The sequence below is a fragment of the Capricornis sumatraensis genome, chromosome 2, assembly GCF_032405125.1.
Source record: "Capricornis sumatraensis isolate serow.1 chromosome 2, serow.2, whole genome shotgun sequence".
In the NCBI taxonomy this organism is placed as follows: Eukaryota; Metazoa; Chordata; class Mammalia; order Artiodactyla; family Bovidae; genus Capricornis; species Capricornis sumatraensis.
Window position 1 is genome coordinate 128,892,314 of NC_091070.1, and position 23,440 is coordinate 128,915,753.

General features: G+C 46.5%; 1 protein-coding gene across 1 annotated transcript in view; it reads left to right on the forward strand.

The window, feature by feature from the left end:
• CASQ2 (calsequestrin 2) overlaps positions 1 to 23,110 on the forward strand; it is a 71,126-nt gene extending 48,016 nt beyond the window's left edge. Inside the window, exons 8-11 of the mRNA XM_068965681.1 lie at positions 5,384 to 5,438; positions 18,572 to 18,672; positions 21,642 to 21,716; positions 22,910 to 23,110. Coding sequence (XP_068821782.1) covers positions 5,384 to 5,438; positions 18,572 to 18,672; positions 21,642 to 21,716; positions 22,910 to 23,110 — 432 coding nt within the window. The remainder of the gene's footprint in view (positions 1 to 5,383; positions 5,439 to 18,571; positions 18,673 to 21,641; positions 21,717 to 22,909) is intronic.
• Positions 23,111 to 23,440: the final 330 nt, after the last annotated feature.

Sequence of the window (23,440 nt, forward strand, 5' to 3'; positions counted from 1 at the left end):
AAGGTAAAACAAACTTTTCACACCAAAGGCAAATAATTCAGTCTGGAGGAGTGGATTATTTAACAGCAACACAGCACAATAGAAACATCTTTTCCTAACATTTAAACCTTTCAAAAATTTAACATTTAGGAGGTCTTGTTATTGGATTTTAAAATTTAAAAAAAAAAGGGTATAACAATGCTTTAAAAATAATATTCCTTTTTAAAAATATTCCCACCTTTCACTTAAAACAATTTCAGACTTATAAAAAACAGCACAACAAATTCCATGACCTCTTTACCCAGATTCCCCAAGTGTTAACGTTTGGCTTTATCACATTCTCTTGATATAGAATTTTTCTGAACTGTTTGAGAGTAAATAGCAGACCCAATTCCCTTTTGCTCCTAAACACTTCAGAAGTTGTATAAAAACAAGAACTTTTTCTTACATAATCAGTGTGTGCATGCATGCAAAATTGCTTCAGTCGTATCCAACTCTTTGTAGCCCTATGGACCTTAGCCCGCCGCGTTCCTCTGTCCCTGGGATTCTCCAGGCACGAATACTGGAGCAGGTTGCCGTGCCCTTCTCCAGGGAATCTTCCCAACCTAGGGATCAAACCAGAGTCTCTTGCATCTCCTGTATTGGCAGGCCGGGTCTTTACTACTAGTGCCACCTGGGACGCCCACATAATCACAGTATGCTTATCCAAATCAGGAAGTTAATACTAACACAATTCCACATTTAAATTGACCAGTCGTCACTAGTATCCTTTATAGCAAGAGAAAACATTTTTTTCCTGGCGCAGGATCCAAACCTTGATCCAAGGCTTGTGTTTGACTGCTATGTTTTTTTAGTTGCCTTTAATCTGAAATAGGTTGTTGGTCTGTCTTTGTCTTTCATGAGACAAGGTACTATTTCAAATCGAGAGTGATTATTACTGTTCTGTTCAGCTATGCCTTTAATTCTTATTTTGTTCATTCTTAAGAGATAAGTCTCTAGGCTCCTGGAAGGGAAACACTGCAAAGTTGTAGAACCCTTCTCTCTCAGGCCTTTCCTCACCGACAGAGCAGTATCACACCCAAAACCACACCACCACTGTAGGAGAGTCCTGCCCCCTCCTTCTGATCATGGACACCTCTCAAATCACCCCCCTGCACACTGCTCTGAAGAAATGCTCCCTCTCCCATATCAGAGGCAGATATTCAGAAAGGAAGTTTGCCGTCTGACTTCACTGGAACCCAGTATCTGCTTTCTTTTCACTTAATGAATAAGTTATAGCTTTTGCTATACTATAAAATAAAAGTGATGGCTCATACTTTCCACATTAGTATATTCAACTGCTTTCTATTTGGAAAGGGGCTGTGTATTGAATTCAACCAGGCAGAGAAAAGGGCAACCAGAGGGGTTTAGTCCTTTCCAACACCCCATCGTGTAATATCCATATAACATCCCCAGAAGCCCTAGCCAGCCCCTCATCCAAGTCTCCAACTAGGGAGAGAGGGCAGGACAGGCCACCCAGGGTTATCTTCACATCCTGAAAGAGGAGCAGAAATCAGACTGTCAGAAGGACCTTGGGGAAGCCACTCGGTCCCTATCCCGTCCACATGTACCCACTTTCAGGGGCTATTTTACACAGCACAGGCTGGGGAAAGTGACCAATTTGTGAACTTCAAAATCTTGATCTTCAACACCCACTTGCTTAGACATTGCAAGATATTTAAATAAAATAGAAAAACTAGGTAGGGCTAAAGCAACCTTTGACTGGCTTCTCTCCCCAACTGTACAGGCTTTTACAGCAGTAAATCACAGAAAATATAAATTATTATTTCCAAAATACTGGTACCTAGTAATATTTGCTGTGTGTAAATCAGACAGCTATTTATTTATTTACTTAGAATATTCGATGAATGTCCAGACTCAATGCTGACTTGTCCCTCTGCTTTGAGACTCCACCTCCCCACTGGCCCTCCATCCTGGCCAGTTGTCAGCCACAGTCCTTGGCAAAAGCCCACAGAAATTGGGACTCACTAGTTCTTTCTGAAAGAATCTTCCCTTAGTTGCAATAGGAAAGTCATTCCCAGAGGGGGCCAGGGATCTCCTCCAGTGAACCCCTACATCACTGATTGCCCCTTAGTTAGGGAATCTGACAGTTTTGACTATTTTTCTTCTCTTTGCATCTCTTCATTCAACATGAGAGCAAACATTCATCAGAGGCTAGAAGGAAACAGAGTTAAATATGAACAATGGTAATATCTGATTGGTGGGTAACTGATGTTTCCTTTTCCTTGGTATCTCTAATATTTGCCAATTTTCTTCAAGAGGTATGTAAGATTTCTATCACTATACTCTTTTTATTAAAAAATTCAACAGACATTAAGAAGAACCTATTACATTGTGCTAATCATGTTATAAAAATAAGCATTGCTGTCCTGTCCTTAGGAATTCAGGGTTATATGAATTAGATGAATTAGATGAGTAGATGAAACAGTCCCAATAATAATAGAACCCCAGCCTGGTATGTCAGCCCAGTATGTTTGCTGCTATGACAGAGGGACATACAAAGTGCTAGCAAATCTACACTAAGGGAGTCATCAAAGTAACTCCCAAATTTCCACTTCTTTGGGGGATCTGGTGCTCAGACACTTGGCCTAAAAGCCCCTCCCTGGCCTCTTTCAACTTAAGAAAGAGCTACTGACCAGCATTTGCAACATCTTCTGCAAAGCCTGTGGAGAGACAAGAGATTAGCAGAGCCCATTCTCTCTCTTGTTGGGAATGTCAGAGAGGAAAATTTTTCCTCTACCCTCTTAGGTCTATTTCTTAGGGCCTGCAAATTAAACGATAAAAGACAGATTGGCAAGAGGAAAAAACCACAGATTTAATCAGCTATTCATGCATGGGAGAAACGTGACTCAAGGAGGGGCTTATACACCGTCTTAATGGGGAATGGGGGTGGGGTGGGGGGCAGAGAAGCACTTCTGGGAGAACAAAATGACTTTTTTGAATGATAAATGGGCCCTTAGGAGACTAGATGGCAGATAACGATAATTTTGTGATAATGTCTGTCTGAGTGATGACAACTGAGTTCTTGGGGAGGCTCTGCTTTTAGGCAGTTAAAACATTTCAGGAATTCAGATGCCTTCAGCCAAAACAGCTTTATGTCACAGTGGCCTATCTGGGACCCCGTCATTGAGAAAGAGAAGGAGTGGACTTTGGGGTCAGACAGAGCTGGCTTGAACGCCAGTTGTGTCATGTACCATCTCCACGCCTTTAGGTAAGTCACTCAATTCTTGAAGCCTTAAATAGGAATCAGACTTTGAGATTCAGAAATATTGTATTTACAAAGTACTGATGCATTGTGTGGCGAGTGGCAAATATCATTGTTGCCATTTTCACCATCATTATTATTTTAAGCCATAATCCCTTCCTTCAGAGAGCCTGCCATCGAGTTGAGAGAGATTTGCGCAATTAAAAAGGTTATTTTCAAGGTAATGTGATGACTAACTGCATGATCTGCACAGCAAAGGCTGTGGGGTTCACAGAAAGCCCCTGGGGTGTTCTCAGGCTGGTGGATGGTCAGCTTGGCTCTTCCCCCACCTCACACATTGGATTCACACTGAGGAGCCCTGGCTTACCGGCCTGACCATGGATTCTTGCTCTGTGAGCTTATTACTGAAAATACCTGGCACTGAGAAGCAACTGCCTCTTTGCAGGTATTCAATACAGGTTTGCGTGCTGAATCTTTGAGGTCCATAAAGAAACAGCCTCTTTCTCTGCGTTATGGTTCTTCATCCAAGGGCCATCTCAGGCCTGGGGAGTGACAGCCATATTAAGAACAGCTTCTTAGCAAATTAATGTGGATTTTTAATTCTAAAACTAATTTCCAAATGCACTGTAGAAGGGAATACAGAAATGAAGCCTTCTTCCTAGAGTTAACACTGCTTACTTCCAACTGATGACAGGCAACAGAGACACAGGGTAGCCTAATGAGAACTGATGAGGATGTTCTGTCTGGCGATAATAGCAAATGTAAAACAGTGAAAACTCAGACTCCCCTTCTGGTTGCCGTCAGATTTGTGTAATAAACCTGTACTCACGTATGCGTGCACACACGTATCTGTAAAATTCAATTCCCTAGAGTCTGACCATGGCAGTGCCCACTCTCTTGTTTTTAATAATAATATTTTCCATGTAATCTTTCTTAGACCATTTGGAGGTTTTTGTCCATTCCAAACTCAAAGGAAAAAAAATTAGCATTTAGATAGGATTGCACCAGCATTAAAATCAACTGAAATGGAAACAGAGATCATGAGAGGTTTGAGATGCCTGGAGTTTTGTTTTTTTTTTCCCTAGGATGATTCTAATATGACATTCAGGGCACCCAGTGAATCCCTCTGCCGGTGTCAGCGATAATCATATTCACTTAGATTTGTCCCTGGCGCCCCATTCTCACACAGCTTCCTCTCCAGGTCTCCTGAGGCTCACATTTCTCATAAGAGGGGCCCCTCCAAGCTCCTGCTTCTCCTTCTGCAGGAATAATCAGTGCAGAGGAGACACAAGGTGCATATATGGTCCTTTCTGCGCAGGACACACAAACACGAGATGCACTTGGTTGCCCATGGATTTGAAACACTCTCTCTAGATTCTCTACTCCATCCCAGCCTCCACACACACTTCTACTGTCACACCCTCAACTTTCCCTAAGTCTAAATTCCAGACTTTTCCTGCAGCTGCCCACTCTCAGGATCTATCCTGCTTTGGCAAGCAGAAAGGACCCCAAGGAAACAACTTGGGAGGTCACACTCAGCAAAGCGCCCCCTACACAGGTTCTGCTTCTTCAGTAAGAGATGTCTTTAACAAAAGGACTACACAGGTGTAGATTTTTGTGTGAACAAAACAGACCCACATCCTCACTTATCTCATAGAGTCTTATCTGCTACCTGTTTAAGGACAGTTTCAGGATCTGTTGGCAGCATTCGGAAGTTTCTGTAATCTGGTATTTGACTATATTTGCTGGCGGTGAATTCCTGAAACACACACTGACACACGCACTCGCGGAGCTGTGTCCAGAATGCTTTGTGGCTCTCGGAGCTCCTGATGAACCAAACTCACATTCTTCCTCATTTTGCCTTTTACTGCTGCTCCCTGGATCCTCCAGCCCACGCGAGTGAGGCCCTTTTCATGCTAATGTCTGTGTGTGGTTGCTGTTTTCCTGTCTTGCAAACCCACTGATTAAACTCCAGTCTTCTTCCCCGCGGCTCATCGCTATTCCCTTCCTGAATGTGTGCCCCTGCGTCCACCCCGCTCCACCGCCTCCCATTTTCATTCCAGCCTCTGAGTCTGTCCGGGACTCACTCCCTGGTATCTTTCCACCCAAGAGAGTAACTTTGACTCTTCTCTCCCACAGGAAGATGATTTGAACGGAATCCACATTGTGGCATTTGCGGAGAGGAGTGACCCAGGTAGGAACCCTAACCCTCATCCCCACTCTTACGCACCTTAAGCCAAAACTGACCTCTCTCCTTTGTCAGCCCTCACCCTCTCTTCCGTCATTTCCGGTCTTCCGCAACCGCAAGGTATCGAGCGCCCCCTGGTGGTAGGTAGCTTGTTAGGGGTGATTCCACATTCAAATCTGCACACAGCTAAGAGTATGTGGAGAAGGCAAAGGCACCCCACTCCAGTACTCTTGCCTGGAAAATCCCATGGACGGAGGAGCCTGCAGTCCATGGGGTCACTAAGAGTCGGACACAACTGAGCGACTTCACTTTCACTTTTCACTTTCCTGCATTGGAGAAGGAAATGGCAACCCACTCCAGTGTTCTTGCCAGGAGAATCCCAGGGACGGGGGAACCTGGTGGGCTGCCGTCTATGGGGTTGCACAGAGTCGGACATGACTGAAGCGACTTAGCAGCAGCAGCAGCAGCAAGAGAGTATGACCCTGGAGAAGGAAATGGCAACCCACTCCAGTGTTCTTGCCTGGACAATCTCATGGACAGAGGAGCCTGGTGGGCTACAGTCCATGCGGTCACAAAGAACCAGACACTACTGAGCGACTAAGCACAGCACAAGTGAGTCTGAACCTCATGCTGCCTAGCTGCCTATTAAGAAGCACCAAGGACTGAGGAGGAGGATGCTAAAACATCCCAGGTTTAAGGATGTGTATGTGTATGCGGGTGCTGTGCTTAGTCACTCAGTCGTGTCCAACTCTGCAACCCCAAAGACTGTAGCCCGCCACGCTTCTCTGTCCGTGGGGATTCTCCAGGCAAGAATAACTGGAGTGGTTTGCCATGCCCTCCTTCAGGGGATCTTCCCAACCCAGAGATCTAACCCTGGTCTCCTGCATTGCGGGCAGATTCTTTACTATCTGAGCCACCAGGGAAGCCCAAGAATACTGGAGTGGGTAGCCTATCCCTTCTCCAAGGGATCTTCCCAGCCCAGAAATGGAACCAGGGTCTCCTGCATTGCAGCTGAGCTACCAGGGAAGCCCCTGTGTATTGGGGGATGGAGGTAAACTTCTGTTCACATTTAAACTTCATTTACCAATGTCGTGATCTAGCCTATATGAATTACAATCCTACCTTAAAATAACAACTGTGAGTCCTTTGGTCTGCAAAATATTGTCTATGCTTGGGAAACTTCATAGAAAATATTCCGCCAAATAATGAGAACTGGGCAAAACGAGCAGCTTATTCCTAAAGTACAAAATGACCCTATAAATGGGTGTTAACCTGGTTAAGTTTTTCCTGGTTTCACTCTTTTTAACACTAGTGGAGAGTGAAGTGCAGGAAAAATTAATTTTGCAGGTGGTAAAATTCTGGATTCCTACAGCAGTGCTCTGTAAATAAAGTTTCCCAAAGGGAAGGGTAAGCGGTGATTCTAAAGTGTGTTTTGGAAGACTTGGGACTGTCCAGAACGCAACCAGAGAAGGCAGGGAACTTCCTTTAGGATGGGTAAGCAGCCAGGCTGTGAGGTGCCTGGGCAGGGCTTCCCAACCCGACAGTGCCACCAAGCCACCTGGGACTGACTGAAACAAGCTCTGAGCCAAGTGCTGATGCCCTGTGGGATTTGGGAGCCACTGTTCCGGGTAAGACACATTTGTATGGTATTTGCCTCAGCCTCTCATATATTCATTCATAAAGACAGATAAGGAAGTAGAGGGTCAGAGAAGAGGGCTCAATGAGCTAGTGGGAGGCCACAGAGAGGGGACGATTGTCCCATTCATCAATACATACCTGGTTCTTGTCCGTGCCTTGACACAGAGTAGGTGCTGAATAAATACCTGTGAGCAGGTAATTAGATATGCTGATGACTGGCTGAGACCGAGCCCAGCTCTTCACTATCTGACCAGCATTTTGTTTGTTTGGTAAAACACTGTCAGCCTCCACAGTTACTTACAAACTGAAACCCAGATGTTTTTATCATGCAATTTTTAAAATTGAGGTATAATCCACACATCATAAGATACATTGTTCTTTAAATATTTATGTATTTGGCTACCCTGGGTCTTAGTTGTGATGCGCGAACTCTTAGTGGCAGCATGTGGGATCTAGTTCCCTGACCAGGGATTGAACCCGCCCTCTGCACTGGGGGCACTGAGTCTTAGCCATGGGCCACCATGGAAGTCCCTAAGGTTCACCTTTTCTAAGTGTGCAATTCAGCAGTTTTACTATATTCACAAAGTTGTGCAAACATCACCACCATCTAATTCCAGAACACTTTCATCATCTCGAAAAAATCTCATCTCAATTAGCAGCCACTCCTATTCCCTTTTCCTCCACCCGCTGGCAACAACTCAGTGTACTTTCTGTCTCTATGGATTTGACTGTTCTGGATAGTTCATGTAAATGAAGTCATGTAATATGCAGCCTTTTGTACCTAGCATCTTTCACTTACCATAATGTTTTCCATATTCATCTGTGTGTGGTATATATCAATAATTCATTCCTTTTTAGAGTCAAATAATATTCCTTTGTATGAAAAACAAATTTATGCTCCAAATTATCTGAAAGCTTCCTTCCAATTTTTTTCATTAAGTTTTTGGAATGTTCACCCATGTCCCAGTTTTCCCATCATTGACTTAGAGATTTGGGAAAACTCTTCAAGAAAACCTAATCTATGTCCAAAAAAAATATCAGTATGTTTCCAGCTTTTTTCCACAATTCTGGCTACCCCCAGCCCCTGGAGAAGAAAATAGCAAAGAAGCCAGTTGCCCAAGGTTTACAAGCTATAATCAAACAGAATGGGATCCCTGGTGTTGTGTGAACAGAGATGAAATGGCCATCAGCAGCAGCCTGCTGGCGAGACTCCAGGGGGCTTCCTTCCCCACCCCCTGCCCCCTCCCAGGATTGTGGGGAGGCCTGTCTGGCTCTCTGGAACAATGGAACAAAGAGGCCTCGGAGAAGTTGCAGGAACCTGTTTGACCGAGATTGCTGCTGTAATGAATCAAGCTCCTGAAACTACTTCCACCTCCTCCCTGCACAAATATCCCTGGGCCCGAAGCCGTGTCTTGCCCCACAGGAGCCCATGCTGGGGCTTGTTACTGGGAAGCTGGAAGAAATGCGCTGGGGGTGGAGGTTGGGGAGGGAGGACGGGCTCACAGCATCTTTCCTCAGGGAGGGGGTGGGGGACTGGCCCGCTCAGGGCTGGGAAAGAGAAAGGCTTTCCCGTGAAAGTCCCTGACTCTGCGACTAGTCAGTCATTACTGCAGGTCACTGATGTGTAACCAGGGCAGAGGGGCCTGACTGCAGGACTGGGAATTTCATTCCTACCCAGACAGTGCTTCCTGATATGCCTTGCTCTTGCTAACATGCTCTGCATGGCCCGCTGCACCAAACAAACCCCTACCCACTCACCAAAGAAAATAATACAGCTCTCTTAAAGAGCTAAGAGTCTGGAGAAGTGTGCTGTGAGCTTTCTGGAGGTGGTCCTATCTGGTCCTTAAAGCCACCCTGGGATATATGCATGATGACGATCCTCCCAGCATCAGATGAGAAAAGTGATTCTTAAGGGTGAAATGACTTGCCCAAATCACTTGCTGTATTCAAGCCAAGATTCAAATTCTGGCAGGCTTTCTTGACCTCTGACTACATCGTGATTCTGATAAAGATGAGGATGATGGTGACTTATTGTATTCTTAGATGAAGTAACCCCATGTGGGAGGTCCTACTTTTATTCCCATTTTACAACTGATGAAGCCGAGGAGGCCCAGAGCAGCTGACTTGCTGGGGAGCAGCGGAGCTGGAATTAAGCTGAGCGCCGACTGGGTGCCTAGCCCCACCCTGAACCACAAAGCCCTACTTCGTGTCTACCCGTCCCTCAGAATTACTACCCTGTGGAGTCTGAGTGACCGTTTAGCCTGCCCTCCTTCCTCTCTGCTGTCCTTCACCACCCTCTGCACCTCCAACATTTGAAAAGACCCAAAGAAGTTCAGTGAAGCACTCAAGATGGCACGGTTAGAGGCATGGCAGGCACAGGAGTTTAGATTTCTGGATGGCTCCTTTGGGCACTGTCCACCTGACCACACTACCTCCCTGGGGTCGCCCCAGCCAGCTGTGGGCTCTGAGCAAGGGATGGGGGAGGTGGGAGCCAAGAGAGCAAGAAAAATAAGAGGGAGTGAGGAGAAAGGAGCCGCCTGGAAGCTTGAGAGCCCAATCAATGAAGAAAACTTCCTCCCCACTGATGCTCCCAGATTTGGAATCTACGATTATTCAGCAGCAGCAGTAATAAAGGTCTCTCTGAGTGACCTAGTCTCTCAAGGACTCTCCCAGCAGTTCTGACAGTCCCAGAAGAGGGCTTGTGTTCAGGGATTGCAGACCCTGCCTGCTCTCTGGCCCCGAGCACAACTGCTCTCCTCTGCGGTGAGCTCTCCTCCCTGTTGGGACTGCAGGCAGGCCTGGCTGGAAAGGACCTTTACAGCTCTCTGGTCTTGCCCAGTGCCCTGTGGTGCTGCCCGGCTTCCTCTTTCGCAGCCTCCTCTCAGCTCTTGCGCTCAGAATGCAGCCAGATCTACTGTTTGATAGTTGTGAAAATGAACCATCTCCCCTGCCGCCCCCAGAGGTGTGTGCATCAGGCTGACATCTTCTTTAGAGCACTGGATTAAAGGGTCACAAAGTGGCATTTCTGCGTGAGCTCATGCTGGATGGATATCCTCCAAGGGCACTGGGGACATTAGCACTAACAAGCTGGAGATGCACTGAGGCTGCTGTCTGAGCCTATGGTATACAACCAGTGGGGGGCCCCGAGTACAAGGGTCCAAGCCCTTGTTCCAATTGAGTTTCAACAGCCTCAGTTTCTTGTAAAATGTTTTTGACACTAGTTGCCTCAAACAGGAGCACTGACTGCTTAATTGAGCTTCCAAATGTAAATTTGATCAAATTCAAAATGCAGTTCTTGCTAAATATAGTTCCAAGCACTGAAATATCTGCACATGTCATCTTCACGGCAGCCCTGTGCTTATAGGTAGTCATCGCTGTTCAGTCACTAAATCGTGTGTCTGACTCTTTGCGACCCCATGGACTGTAGCCCACCAGGCTCCTCTGTCCAAAAAATTTCCCTGGCAAGACTACTGGAGTGGGTTGCCATTTCCTTCTCCAGGGGATCTTCCCAACCCAGGGATTGAACTTGTGTCTCCTGCATTGCAGGCGGATTCTTTACCACTGCGCCACCAGGGAAGCCCTTGTAAGCAATAGGTACTGTCATTATCATCTTCCCTGATATGCAGTTAGGGAAACAAAGGGATGGAGACATTAAGCAGCATCCCTCAGTCACGTGACTAATCAGTGGTAGAACTGGGATTCCAACCCAGGCAGTCCAGCCCCAAGCCCTGGACTGTACCTGCTGCCTCTGCCCCTGTACGCTTTGCCTTGCCCACCAGTTCCAGGCCCCAAGAGCTCGGGCTTCCCAGGTGGCGCTGGTAGTAAAGAACCCACCTGCCAATGCAGGAGACATAAGAGATGAGGGTTCGATCCCTGGGTCAGGAAGATCCTCTGGAGAAGGGCATGGCAACCCACTCTAGTATTCTTGCCTGGGAAATCCCATGGATAGAGGAGCCTGATAGACCGCAGTTGCTAAGAGGTGGACACGACTGAAGTAACTTAGCACATATGCACACACGCAAGAGCTAAGACAGAGAAGAGGAGCGCTGTGTACAGAGTGATAGGGTGTGTTAATGTCTCAGGGGCCAGCTCAGGACTGTGGGGCCTATACCAAGGCCCCCATCTCTCTCTAACAGGTGACTGAGTGACTCACTTGTCAGGGATGCACTCTCAACTTTGTCTCGCACGGCTCCCAAAGGCCCAGGTTCAGACGCCATGCTGCTGCTTACGCACTGAGTGGGCCTTTGAGAGGAGACCTCTCAGGTGACTGCCCTCCACACCTCTGTGTCCCAGCATCTGGCCCTGGGTCTGATACAAGTGGGCACACAGGATACACCCGCCCAGTGACACCAGGAGCCCTCCTGCTAACGAAGGATGAATACAGTGAAGAACACTTGACATAAATTAAATGCTGATGGAGTGGGAAAGAAAGAAGACAGGGAAAATCTTTGCAGTCTCTTCTGCAAGTGCCTGGCATGATAACAATAGTATCATTATTATTAACGAGCCCCCAAGGTAATGGGGAAGCTTTTCTCTCCATTGTCAGTTGAGGAGATAGAAGCCCCAGAGAGGTTAAGTGACCTGTGCAGGGTCTTCTAAGTCCAGACACAACCTGCGAGCCACGTGATGCCAGCTTATTTGTGTCACCTCCCCCAGAAGCAATAGTCACAGGACTTGGCCATCCAGCCCGGTTCCCCAAGCCTAGGCCTGTCTCCAGGAGCGAGACTCCGAGTCCCATAACTGCACCTGGGGGCAGTGTGGGGGCGGGGGTGTCTCTCAGCGTATTTATGGGATGAGTGCCGCCAGCCCCTGAGGATGGGTCAGGAGGACAGTGTGAGGGCCTGGTGGGCAGCATGCAGAGGGCCTGGACCTGTTACTGTGGGGCCCTTGCTGGGTCTGAGACACTCGTGTGTCTGCCAGACAGGCCCTGGCTTCTGGCACGGCTGGGACTGGCCTGGAACTGGTCCCCCAGGGCTTGCGCAGCCTCATTCCCACCAAGCCCTCCCTGCCCGGGAAGGAGGAAAGCATAATCATCATCGTCTCCTCCCACAAAGATGTGATTCCCAGAGGCCTCCTGCTCACCGTGGGAAACCTGGCTCAGCCTGAGCCCTCGGCTCTGGGTCGTGGGATCTCAGGGACCAGTCTCGTCTGGCAGGGAAGGAATCAGGGCTCTTACTGCATTGGGCATGCATGTGTGTGTGCTCAGTCGTGTCCGACTCTTTGTGACCCCATGGACTATAGCCCAGCAGGCTCCTCTGTCCATGGGGTTTCCCAGGCAAGAATACTGGAGTGGGTTTCCATTTCCTCCTCCAGGGGATCTTCCCGATCCAGGGATCAAACCTGCGTCTGGTTTATTGTGTGTGTGTTTTTTTTTTAATTCATTTATTTTTAATTGAAGGATAATTGCTTTACAATATTGGTTTGGTTTCTGCCATACATCAACATGAATTAGCCATAGGTGTACATATGTCCAGGGTTTGCCAGATGGCACTAGTGGTAAAGAACCCACCTGCCAATGCAGGAGGCGTGAGAGATGAGGGTTCAATCCTGGGTTGGGAAGATCCCCTGGAGAAGGAAATGGCAATCCACTCCAGTATTCTTGCCTGGAGAATCCCATGGACAGAGGAGCCTGGCAGGCTATAGTCCATGGGGTTGCAAAGAGTTGCACATTAGCCCACACATACGTATGTACATATGTTGTCTGTTACAGAGCCCAAGTTTGAGTTCCCTGAGTCAAACAGCAAATTTCCATTGGCTACCTATTTTACGTGGGCTTCCCTGGTAGCTCAGATGGTAAAGAATCTGCCTGTAGTGCAGGAGACCGGGTTCACTCCCTGGGTAGGAAAGATCCCCTGGAGAAGGGAGTGGCAACCCATTCCAGTCTTCTTGCCTGGAGAATCCCATAGACAGAGGAACATGGTGGGCCACTGTCCATGGGGTTGCAAAGAGTCAGACCCGACTGAGCAACTAACATACACGCATATATATTTTAAATATGGTAGTGTTTATGCTTCCATACTACTCTCTCCATTCGTCTCACCTTCTCCGTCCTCCCCCTCGCCTGTGTCCATAAGTCTGATCTATGTGTCTGCATCTGCATTTCTTGCATTCTTTACCACTGGCCCCTCTTCTGTATTTGGATCCAGCTCTGAGATTCCAGGCACACTCAGGGAAATCACTGACAGCCGACTGAACAGGCTGTGCCTCAGCTGCAGACTAGAAAGCAGGGAAGGGGCCCATGGCTACTGGGGGAAGGGGAGGCAAAGGCCAGCCCACCAGCCCCCAGGTCCACCCATGTGTCTCCCACTGTCCATGCCCTCGCCTCCCTCACGTGGATGCTTTCACTCCTGGTGCTCGAGTCTCAAGCACAGACTTGAGCAAGAAGGCGCGGCAGTTTGGGTCAGTGTGGAGCCCACGTGCTATGGACTATGGAAACAGAACCCGCGGTGTAGACCAAAGACCTGCGTTAGAATCCTGGCTCTGCCACTTGCTGGTGTGAGATGCTGGGCAAATCAGGGACTCTCCCTGTGTCTGAATCTCACCCTCTTTAAAATGGAGATAATAACAGCTTCCTACCCTCCATCAGGACTAGATACAAAGATTAAATGCAAAAGCACTTAGCCAGTAGCCAGTAAACGCTCGAGAAATACTGGTAAAATCAAGGTTGGGCAACATGATCGCAGGCTTCCTGCATATAAAGAACAATGCCCTGTGTGCTTAAAGGAAGAAGTTGGGAGATGGACTTCTTGAGAAAAAAAGGAAATCTCAGTTTGATGAAAGAAAACAACTTTGACTGTCTTGGTTATTGATTCTGTACTAGACCTTTAGGGAGGCCAGAGGGTCTCAGCGCTGGAAACATTCAAGACAGAAGACAGACCAATGTTCTGGGTGGGGGCGGGGGGGGGGGGCTATCTATACACCTGCCTGGATATGTGGGATATTTGGGAATCCCTTCTGGCTTTGAGAATGGTGGCTTCTCTAACTAATGACCACAGAGAATAGCTCTCTACTTTCAATGGTGAGATAACTGCTAGACTACAACTCTCAAAGCAATAATATTTCCTCTTTTTTCTTAATCTACCTTTTAAAAAAGAATTACAGGCTATTCTTTTTGAGAAATACATGGTCACAATCTTAAAAGGCCTCTAGGCTGGGTATATCATTGATAAGAAAATGTTCATTAATTTCAAACTCATTCATTCATTCATTCATATAGTTGCAACTGTGAACTAGCCTTGTGCTTAACATTGAATTACGAAGGTGAAATATGGCTCCCAACGCCTGCCTTCTTGGTCAAAAATAGGGGTCCACAATGGATGTGTCCCTTTTCCAGGACACCTATTTTATAACGAAACAGAAGTGGTCCCTAAGACGAAACTGAACTTGTAAGTTAAAATTTTAGTGACTAAATACATATGAGGCCATTGTGGCTGTCTTAATTCTGCTTTCACAGATGAATGAGAATTCATTCCAACAAGGATTTCAGGCTGGGAATTAATGGAGGTAAATAGGGCTTGTGAGCCTTGGATCAGGAATATAAAAATTAGCTTCATGACTTTAAAACAAAGTAAGTAAACCCTGCTTTAATCCTGCACTGAGGCAAGGTTCTCATAGTCGTAACAGCTGCTATAGCCACCCCTGCAGCCTTCAATCAGCAACAGGGACCAGAAGGAATCACTCTAGGATATACCTCCTGGTGTAACTGCATAGGAAAATGTCTTCTCTGCCACATGGGGCCAAAACTGTATCTAGCCCACCCTTGTGCCCAGATCATTGCACTTAAGACATATGGATTGGATAAACAGATGAATGGTCAGGTTCCTTGTATTCAGGCAGAAGAATGTCAGAGAATTTCAGAAGAATAATAGCTAAGCCTTACTTTGTGTCAGGCACCATCTAAGTTCTATAGACACTAACTCATTAACTAACAATCCCACAAAATCGGTACTATTGTTATCATCCCTCTTTTACAGACGAGAAACCAAGACATTACATGACTTGCCCTAAGTCACACTCCAAACAGCAGACCCAGGATTTGGACCATTTGGCCCAGGTGTCCACATGTTTAAGAATCAAGCTGGGCTGCCTCCCTGAAGAATAGGTTCTGTTCTTGGAAATATTCAGGGTTGCAGAGGGAGTAGGCCCATTACAGAATACATCATCCGGAATGTCAAAAACTGCCCTTGACTCTGGATGAAATGTTAATGGTAACTCATTTATTAATTTATTTGAGGCATGTTTTTTGAGCTTTCCTCGCTTCTCCATAGGCACAAAGAATATTCTCCTCACAAAAAACCTTTCTGTATTCTTAAAAACAAGCATTAAACCACAATTTTGACTTATTTTCTGTAAAAACTCCAGATCATTTGGTTTTTCTTGCAGGACCCAATTTTTGTCTCTTCAATCTTTCTCTTTTTATCGCCAAACCTGCTCTGAAACAAAAATGCCCCTGTATGTGCATTCCTGTTTATAAATCGTGATATGTGGGTTTTCCATCAGAAACAAGCAGTACCATCTTGTATTTGGCTTCCGTTCAGATCTTCTTCCTCTACACTCGTACCTAGACCCGCTTCTGCCTTCCCTTACGTCGGTCAGTCTTTTGCACTTCAGCTTTGCTTTCTACATGAATTCCGGACTGTGTTGTTGAATTTCATCCTCTTTGTGAATTTCTGATTTGTCACATGTGATTCTCGCTTTCCAGAGTACTGGCAGCTGCACCTTATTTGTAGCCATCCATCTCTTCTCGGCTGCTGAAAACCCCCCAGTGCAGTCTGTGTGTTTGATAATACGTAAACCCACAGATAACCCAGGTGGCACCATAGTCCCTATCCTGTGACACAGCGACACGCCCAGAGAAGGCAGATTCATAGTGTCCAGGTAGCAGCAGCCAATGGCACTCTGGAGGGACCTTCTCGGCCACACCTGCGGGCAGCAGGAGGAATAGCCCCACCTCCACTTCCACCCCTGCAGTGACAGATGATAAACTGTAAAGCACAAAACCCCATCCATCTCTGTCATACAATTCAGAGGATAGATGGAAACATCACCCAAACCACCCAGATCTCTGCAGGATAGGGCTGCAGGCCATAAAGACCCTCTTCTCTGCTAGAGGTAGGTCTGCCTTCCAGGTAACAAGGGCGAGGGGTCCACTCTGGATCTTTAGTATGATTTAGCCACACTTAGGAGAAGGCAATGGCACCCCACTCCAGTACTCTTGCCTGGCAAATCCCATGGATGGAGGAGCCTGGAAGGTTGCAGTCCATGGGGTCGCTAGGAGTTGGACACGACTGAGCGACTTCACTTTCACTTTTTACTTTCCTGCATTGGAGAAGGAAATGGCAACCCACTCCAGTGTTCTTGCCTGGAGAATCCCAGGGACGGGGGAGCCTGGTAGGCTGCTGTCTATGGGGTCACACAGAGTCGGACACGACTGAAGCGACTTAGCAGCAGCAGCAGCCACACTTAAAGAGACTACACCCACTCAAAGCAGAGCTGCTAAGAATAGTGTGCATTTTGCCTAGAGTGTATTAGGGAAGAGGAAGTGCAGGGAAAATACTTTCCCAAGAGGCCCCAGGTGGCCAAACAAAGGCTAGGGTGCCCGGAGAGAGGAGAGGCGTGTTCCGCAGAGGCTGCAGAGAGAGGTTCAAATTGACCGGTGGTGTTAGTCGCTCAGTCGTGTCCAACTCTTTGCGACCCCATGGACTATAGCCCACCAGGCTCCTCTGTCATTGAAATTCTCCAGGGAAGAATACTGGAGTGGATCGCCATTTTCTTCTCCAGGGGGTCTTTCTGACCCAGGGATGGAATCCCTGTCTCCTGCATTGCAGGCAGATTTTTTACTGTCTGAGCCACAGGGAAGCCAAATTGACTGGATGCCATAGATTTCTTTTCCAGTATGTGGTCCACCCAGGCATGGGGACAGGTCTTCCTTGTATCTGTGTGTGTGTTAATCACTCAGTCATATCCAACTCTTTGCAACCCCATGGACTATAGCCTGCCAGGCTCCTCTGTCCATGGGATTCTCCAGGCAAGAATACTGGAGTGGATTGCCATTTCCTTCTCCAGGGTATCTTCCCAACCCAGGATCGAACCCAGGTCTCATGCATTGCAGGCAGGTGCTTTACCATCTGAGCTACAAAGTCATCACTGGTCCTCTTCATCCCAATTGCTGGTCCTCTTCAGATCCATCTCCCCTCAACCTCATCTATGTCCCCCCAGAGAACTCAGTGAGGCCTCCGTCCTAGGGCTCTTGCACCAGAGAGTTCACCAAGAGACTCTGAGGTCTTTCCATTTTCCTGAGTTTTATTCTAAAACAAACCATTGAGTCCCCTATACTCTGGGATTCCCTGAAACCATGGAGCTTTTATATGGGGACACATGGGCGTGCTTTTTCCAGCACCTGGACTTGTACACACAAACATACACACCGGCACAGAGCTTATTCTCAGGGACTTGTTACAACCTAAACTCTTTGTTACTGATTGGGAGTCGGGGAGAGGGATGCTGAAGCTTTAGGATATGCTTTCTCTTAATAAACATTCCTTTTTTTCTTACTAAACACACTTTTTGTTTATGACATAAAGTTTCTCTTTTTTAGTTCTTGAAGGTTTAGGCTTTCTGTGCTCTTGAAGCCATCAGCTTGTCTTAATGAGGCTTGTATTTGCTTTTCATATGAATTATCCTTCCCCTGGGGGGCAATGAGTGCTGTGAATTGAATAAGAAGAGGGCAGAGCTCTCAGGGAAATAGCGACAGGGAGGAAGGGAACCCCATTCACTAACTCACAGCTTTGAAACCAACAGTCGTAAAGAACCTACCTGCCAATGCAGGTAGACGTAAGCGATGCGGGTTTGATCCTGGGTCAAAAAGATCCCTTGGAAGAGGGCACAGCGACTCACTCCAGTATTCTTGCCTGGAGAATCCCATGGACTGAGGAGCCTGGCAGGCTGCAGTATAGGGTCACACAGAGTCTGACACTCTGAAGCGACTTAGCACGCACACATCAATCAGAAGCCCACTTGGTTTGAAAGTTTTAGGAACTCCAGATTATAGAAAACTAAGGATCTAGGCGAAAAGTTCTTGGTCAACAGAGTGAATGTCCTGGGGAACCGGAACTCTGAGGGATAACAAATTATTTGTTTTAAGAGATGGAGCAGAGCACTGAGGACCAGACTGGAATTTCTCTGTTCTGGGGTTGCACTTTCTGACTCCCAGACTGGTCAGTTTTTACAGGCAATTTAGCAAACGGAATTTAGCTTTGAGTTACAACCAGACACTTCCCTGTGAAACTTTTAATTTCTTTATTCAAAATGTTTATCGTTTCCTTTGAATAAGCTGCTTTGTGTCTGGAGTTCTCATCTGGCTCATTTTATAGAATAATCCTGTAATTGAGGGTATGCACCAAATAACCTAAGAAACCCTCATGGAAAAGCGGTGCTCTGCTTTTCCTCTTAGAAACCATGTATGCGCAGAGCTTACTCACCCTTCTTGCATCCTGCTTCAGATGGCTATGAGTTCCTGGAGATCCTGAAGCAGGTTGCCCGGGACAACACAGACAACCCGGACCTGAGTATCGTATGGATTGATCCTGATGACTTTCCCCTGGTGAGTGGCTCAGACTGGGGCCTCGTCCTTGGTCACCGTGGCAGTCTCGTGTTTGTGTTTAGCATGAGAACCGGATGCACAAAGGAGGAGGTAAAATAGGAGGGGCACTTGCAGAAGCCCAGTGGCTGCCTCCACCCAATGTGAAGGTCTTAGCCCCTGGGACAGCACTGAGCTTAAGGCCTGGTGCCTACACTGACCTGGTAAGACTTGCTGTTCTCACTCCCTGGAGGCCAGAGTTCCTCTGGGGCCCACTCAAGCATGGGTGAAATTCTTCTGCCAACAGTTCCATAGCTGCCTACCACCCCTTGCTATAACCTCTTTCATTTTCTGAGGGGGACCATCACTCTGAGGCAACCCAAGTTTCTAAACCTTCAGAGATGAACATCCTGCATGGAGTTAAGAACAACTTCTGGGAAGGCAGGGACCCTGTCTGTCTTGTTCATCATGCCCTCCTAGCATAATATCTAGCACCTGGTGAATGTGTAAGGCCCTTAAACTCTTGCTGGGTCAATGATCAAAGCCTTGATTATGCTTCATTTTAAAGAGAATAAACAGAATTTGTAGCAATATGTGAGCCCAGTGGTAATGAATGTAGCTAATAAACTCTATTATATGCCCAGAATTATGGTAAATTCTTTACAAGCATCATCTCATCTAATCCTCTCAACAACCCTATGAAGTACAGACCATTACAATACCTATCTTACAGGGTGACAACTGGAGAGGTTTAAGCTGTAAGTGGAATATATGATCTTCTAACCTAGGTCTATGTGATGCCAAAGTTTGGTCTATTAGTCAATAGACTTTCAGTTCAGTTCAGTTCAGTCACTCAGTCGTGTCCAACTCTTTGCGACCCCATGAATCGCAGCACGCCAGGCCTCCCTGTCCATCACCAGCTCCCGGAGTTCACTCAGACTCACATCCATCGAGTCAGTGATGCCATCCAGCCATCTCATCCTCTGTCATCCCCTTCTCCTCCTGCCCCCAATCCCTCCCAGCATCAGAGTCTTTTCCAATGAGTCAATTCTTCTCATGAGGTGGCCAAAGTACTGGAGTTTCAGCTTTAGCATCATTCTTTCCAAAGAAATCCCAGGGCTGATCTCCTTCAGAATGGACTGGTTGGATCTCCTTGCAGTCCAAGGGACTCTCAAGAGTCTTCTCCAACACCACAGTTCAAAAGCATCAATTCTTTGGCGCTCAGCTTTCTTCACAGTCCAACTCTCACATCCATACATGACCACAGGAAAAACCATAGCCTTGACTAGACGGACCTTAGTTGGCAAATTTAATATCTCTGCTTTTGAACATGCTATCTAGGTTGGTCATAACTTTGCTTCCAAGGAGTAAGCGTCTTTTAATTTCATGGCTGCAGTCACCATCTGCAGTGATTTTGGAGCCCCCAAAAATAAAGTCTGACACTGTTTCCACTGTTTCCCCATCTGTTTCCCATGAAGTGATGGGACCAGATGCCATGATCTAAGTTTTCTGAATGTTGAGCTTTAAGCCAACTTTTTCACTCTCCACTTTCACTTTCATCACAAGGCTTTTTAGTTCCTCTTCACTTTCTGCCATAAGGGTGGTGTCATCTCATATCTGAGGTTATTGATATTTCCCCCGGCAATCTTGATTCCAGCTTGTGCTTCTTCCAGCCCAGCGTTTCTCATGATGTACTCTGCAAATAAGTGAAATGGGCAGGGTGACAATATACAGCCTTGACGTACTCCTTTTCCTACTTGAAACCAGTCTGTTGTTCCATGTCCAGTTCTAACTGTTGCTTCCTGACCAATAGACTTCAGGTTGAACTAAATGCAGATACTCAGTACTAGCTATCATTAGGATATAAATGATAGGGACTCCCCTGGTGGTCCAGTGGCTAAGATGCCCCACTTCAACTGCAGGGGGCACGCTTCCATCCCTGGCGGGGGACCAAAAAGATCCCACATGCTTTTCGGTGAGACAAAAGATAGGAAAAAAAATAAAAGACTATAAATGATCTCTATCTTCTTCCAGGAATTATCATTTGTTGCATAGGTCACAATTGATCAAACTATGATTAAATATACAAAAATGAAGGGTGTCAGTGATCTCAGGGGTCCTGGAACCCAGTCCTACATAGAGGATGAGTGAATCAAAGGCAGAGAATTCCATGTCACCTAAGGTCAATGTCATAATTCCGGGCAACCATAACGAAGTCATGGCCTTATAAGATGCTGTAATTATAGTTTTGTTTGTTTAGCAGCTACCTGGCTTTAGTTCTCATTTACCTGAACTATTTTGTTTTGCAAGCTCACAGATGCTCTGCTTTTCTCCTGACCTGCTCTGTGTTTGCCTTGCTTTTGCAAATGAGAAATCTTCAGACTTCTGATATCCAAGTTCTTGACTATCCTCTAATCTCCATCAGACCATATATTTGTTTGGGAGACTTTCTATCCCTGAATATCTTTATCTTCTTACTTCATGGTCCCTTACTCGTTGAGTCCTGCCCCAGTCAGATATTATTCCACATGAACCCAAGTCTGTTTGAATGGAGAAGGCTTCTTCTTTCTTGCATGCCCACTTACGGCACACCACTGCTTTCCCAGACATCTCACGAGCAAAAGGGCTCAAGGTAAGGGGTTTTTAAGTGAGATATTGTGGAGGGGAATGGCTCCTTCACCACACATAAACTATAAAAGAGCCACAGGGAATTTGGGAAACAACTTTGGATGATCTCTAATATTCTTCCTTCCAGCTTTAGAAGCTTTTATATTACATGCTTTCATAGTTTGTGTTATGACATCTTTTTTCCATGCTTATTTGAAGTGCTGAATGCCAAGTCTGCAATTTCCTCCATGCCCACAGCTGTTTTGGAGACCTTTAACCAATGGTGGCTTCATTACTGTGATGGGATGGCAGGTGCGTCCAGCCACAAAAAGTGGCTTGAACAGGGGATGATGCCTGCTGTCTAATTTTATTTTTTGTTGCTACAGCTTGTTGCCTATTGGGAAAAGACTTTCAAGATTGACCTCTTCAAGCCACAGATTGGGGTGGTGAATGTGACAGATGTGAGTATACCTCATGAAAGCTTGCTCAGATAACGTCCACCTGCCCTGGTTTCTGCCACACAGCCCAGACTGTGAGATCCTGTATAGGAGTCCAGCCCCTCATGAAATAAGCAGGACTCTTGGTCTTGCTAAAGCTCAGGAGACTTGCCAGCATGGACCGATCCTAGTCTGAGTCAGGGGTGGGGTCAGGGCAACCAAAGATACTTTTGCTTTTCACCTTATATCCTACCATTCTCTTTTTAAACTGGTTTAATGTAAGCAGAATTTTAATCATTATTAGTGATTTTAAAAAGTGAAAGTCTCTCAGTCATGTTTGACTCTTTGTGACCCCCATGGACCATATATAGTCCATGGAATTCTCTAGGCCAGAATACTGGAGTGTGGAGCCTTTCCCTTCTCCAGGGGATCTTTCCCACCCAGGGATTGAACCCAGGTCTCCTACATTGTGGGTGGATTCTTTACCAGCTGAGCCACAGGGAAGCCCAAGAATACTGGAGTGGGTAGCCTTTCCCTTCTCCAGGGGATCTTCCTGACCCAGGAATTGAACTGGGGTCTCCTGCATTGCAGGCAGATTCTTTACCAATTGAGCTATCAGGGAAGCCCAGTAATTTAAAAATTAGTTTACAAAATAATAAATGTAGAATTTCCCAGGTAACTGAACATCTACCAAGAGAGTGAAAGGACATTGCTAAAAAATAAAAAAAGAACATTGCTAACTGGCTATATAAACAAATAGTGGAGGGATTCCCCGGTGGTCCAGTGGTTAAGACTCTTAGCTCCCAACGGAGGGAGCATGGGTTCGATCCCTGGTTGGGGAACTAAGATCCCATATGCTGTGTGTCCAATAAATAAAAGAAAACAATTTTTAAAAAATTAAAAAACATAGTGGAATATATATATAATATAATGCAATGGAATATAGATTTCCTTTTATATTGCACAAACAGGATACTACACGTACCATTTGCTACTAAGCATTTCTGTTTAACGGGCTTTCCAGGTGGCGCAGTGGTAAGGAATCACTTACCTATGCAGGACATGGGTTCGATCCCTGGGTCGGGAAGATCCCGTGTGCACATATTCCTGATAAGTGTAAGTGGCCTGCGGTTCACTGAGCACAGTCGCTGGGAACCCTCTGGCCTGGCTGATCCTTAGTGCGCTCACTCTCACACTCCTTCTGTCTCTGGATGCAGGCTGACAGTGTGTGGATGGAGATTCCAGATGATGATGACCTGCCCACAGCTGAGGAGCTGGAAGACTGGATTGAGGATGTGCTTTCTGGGAAGATAAACACTGAGGATGATGACAACGACGAAGAGGATGAAGATGACGACAATGACGATGACAATTCTGATGAAGAGGACAATGATGACAGTGATGACGATGATGAATAGCCTCCAGCTCCAGATGAGTTTCACGAAGACGGAACCCCAGCTACCCACTACCATGCAGACAGCACGAGGTGGCGGCCCGCAGCCCCGGCCCGCGTCCAGCCAGTTCCTTTCCCTTTACCGACGTCTCTTTTCCCACTTCTTTCTCATCAGATGTGCAACTCAGCAAATGCCTTTCTAAATCCAGCAGTCCCACTCGCTCAGCAAGGACAGTGGGGAATTATTCCCATGTTGGCGGTCTCGATTGTTACAAAAAAGCTTTCGTTCATTGTCAGATCATCAGTGGCCATGGCAGTGCCCGAATCTGGTTGTCTAGAGAGAGCAGTCCCCTAA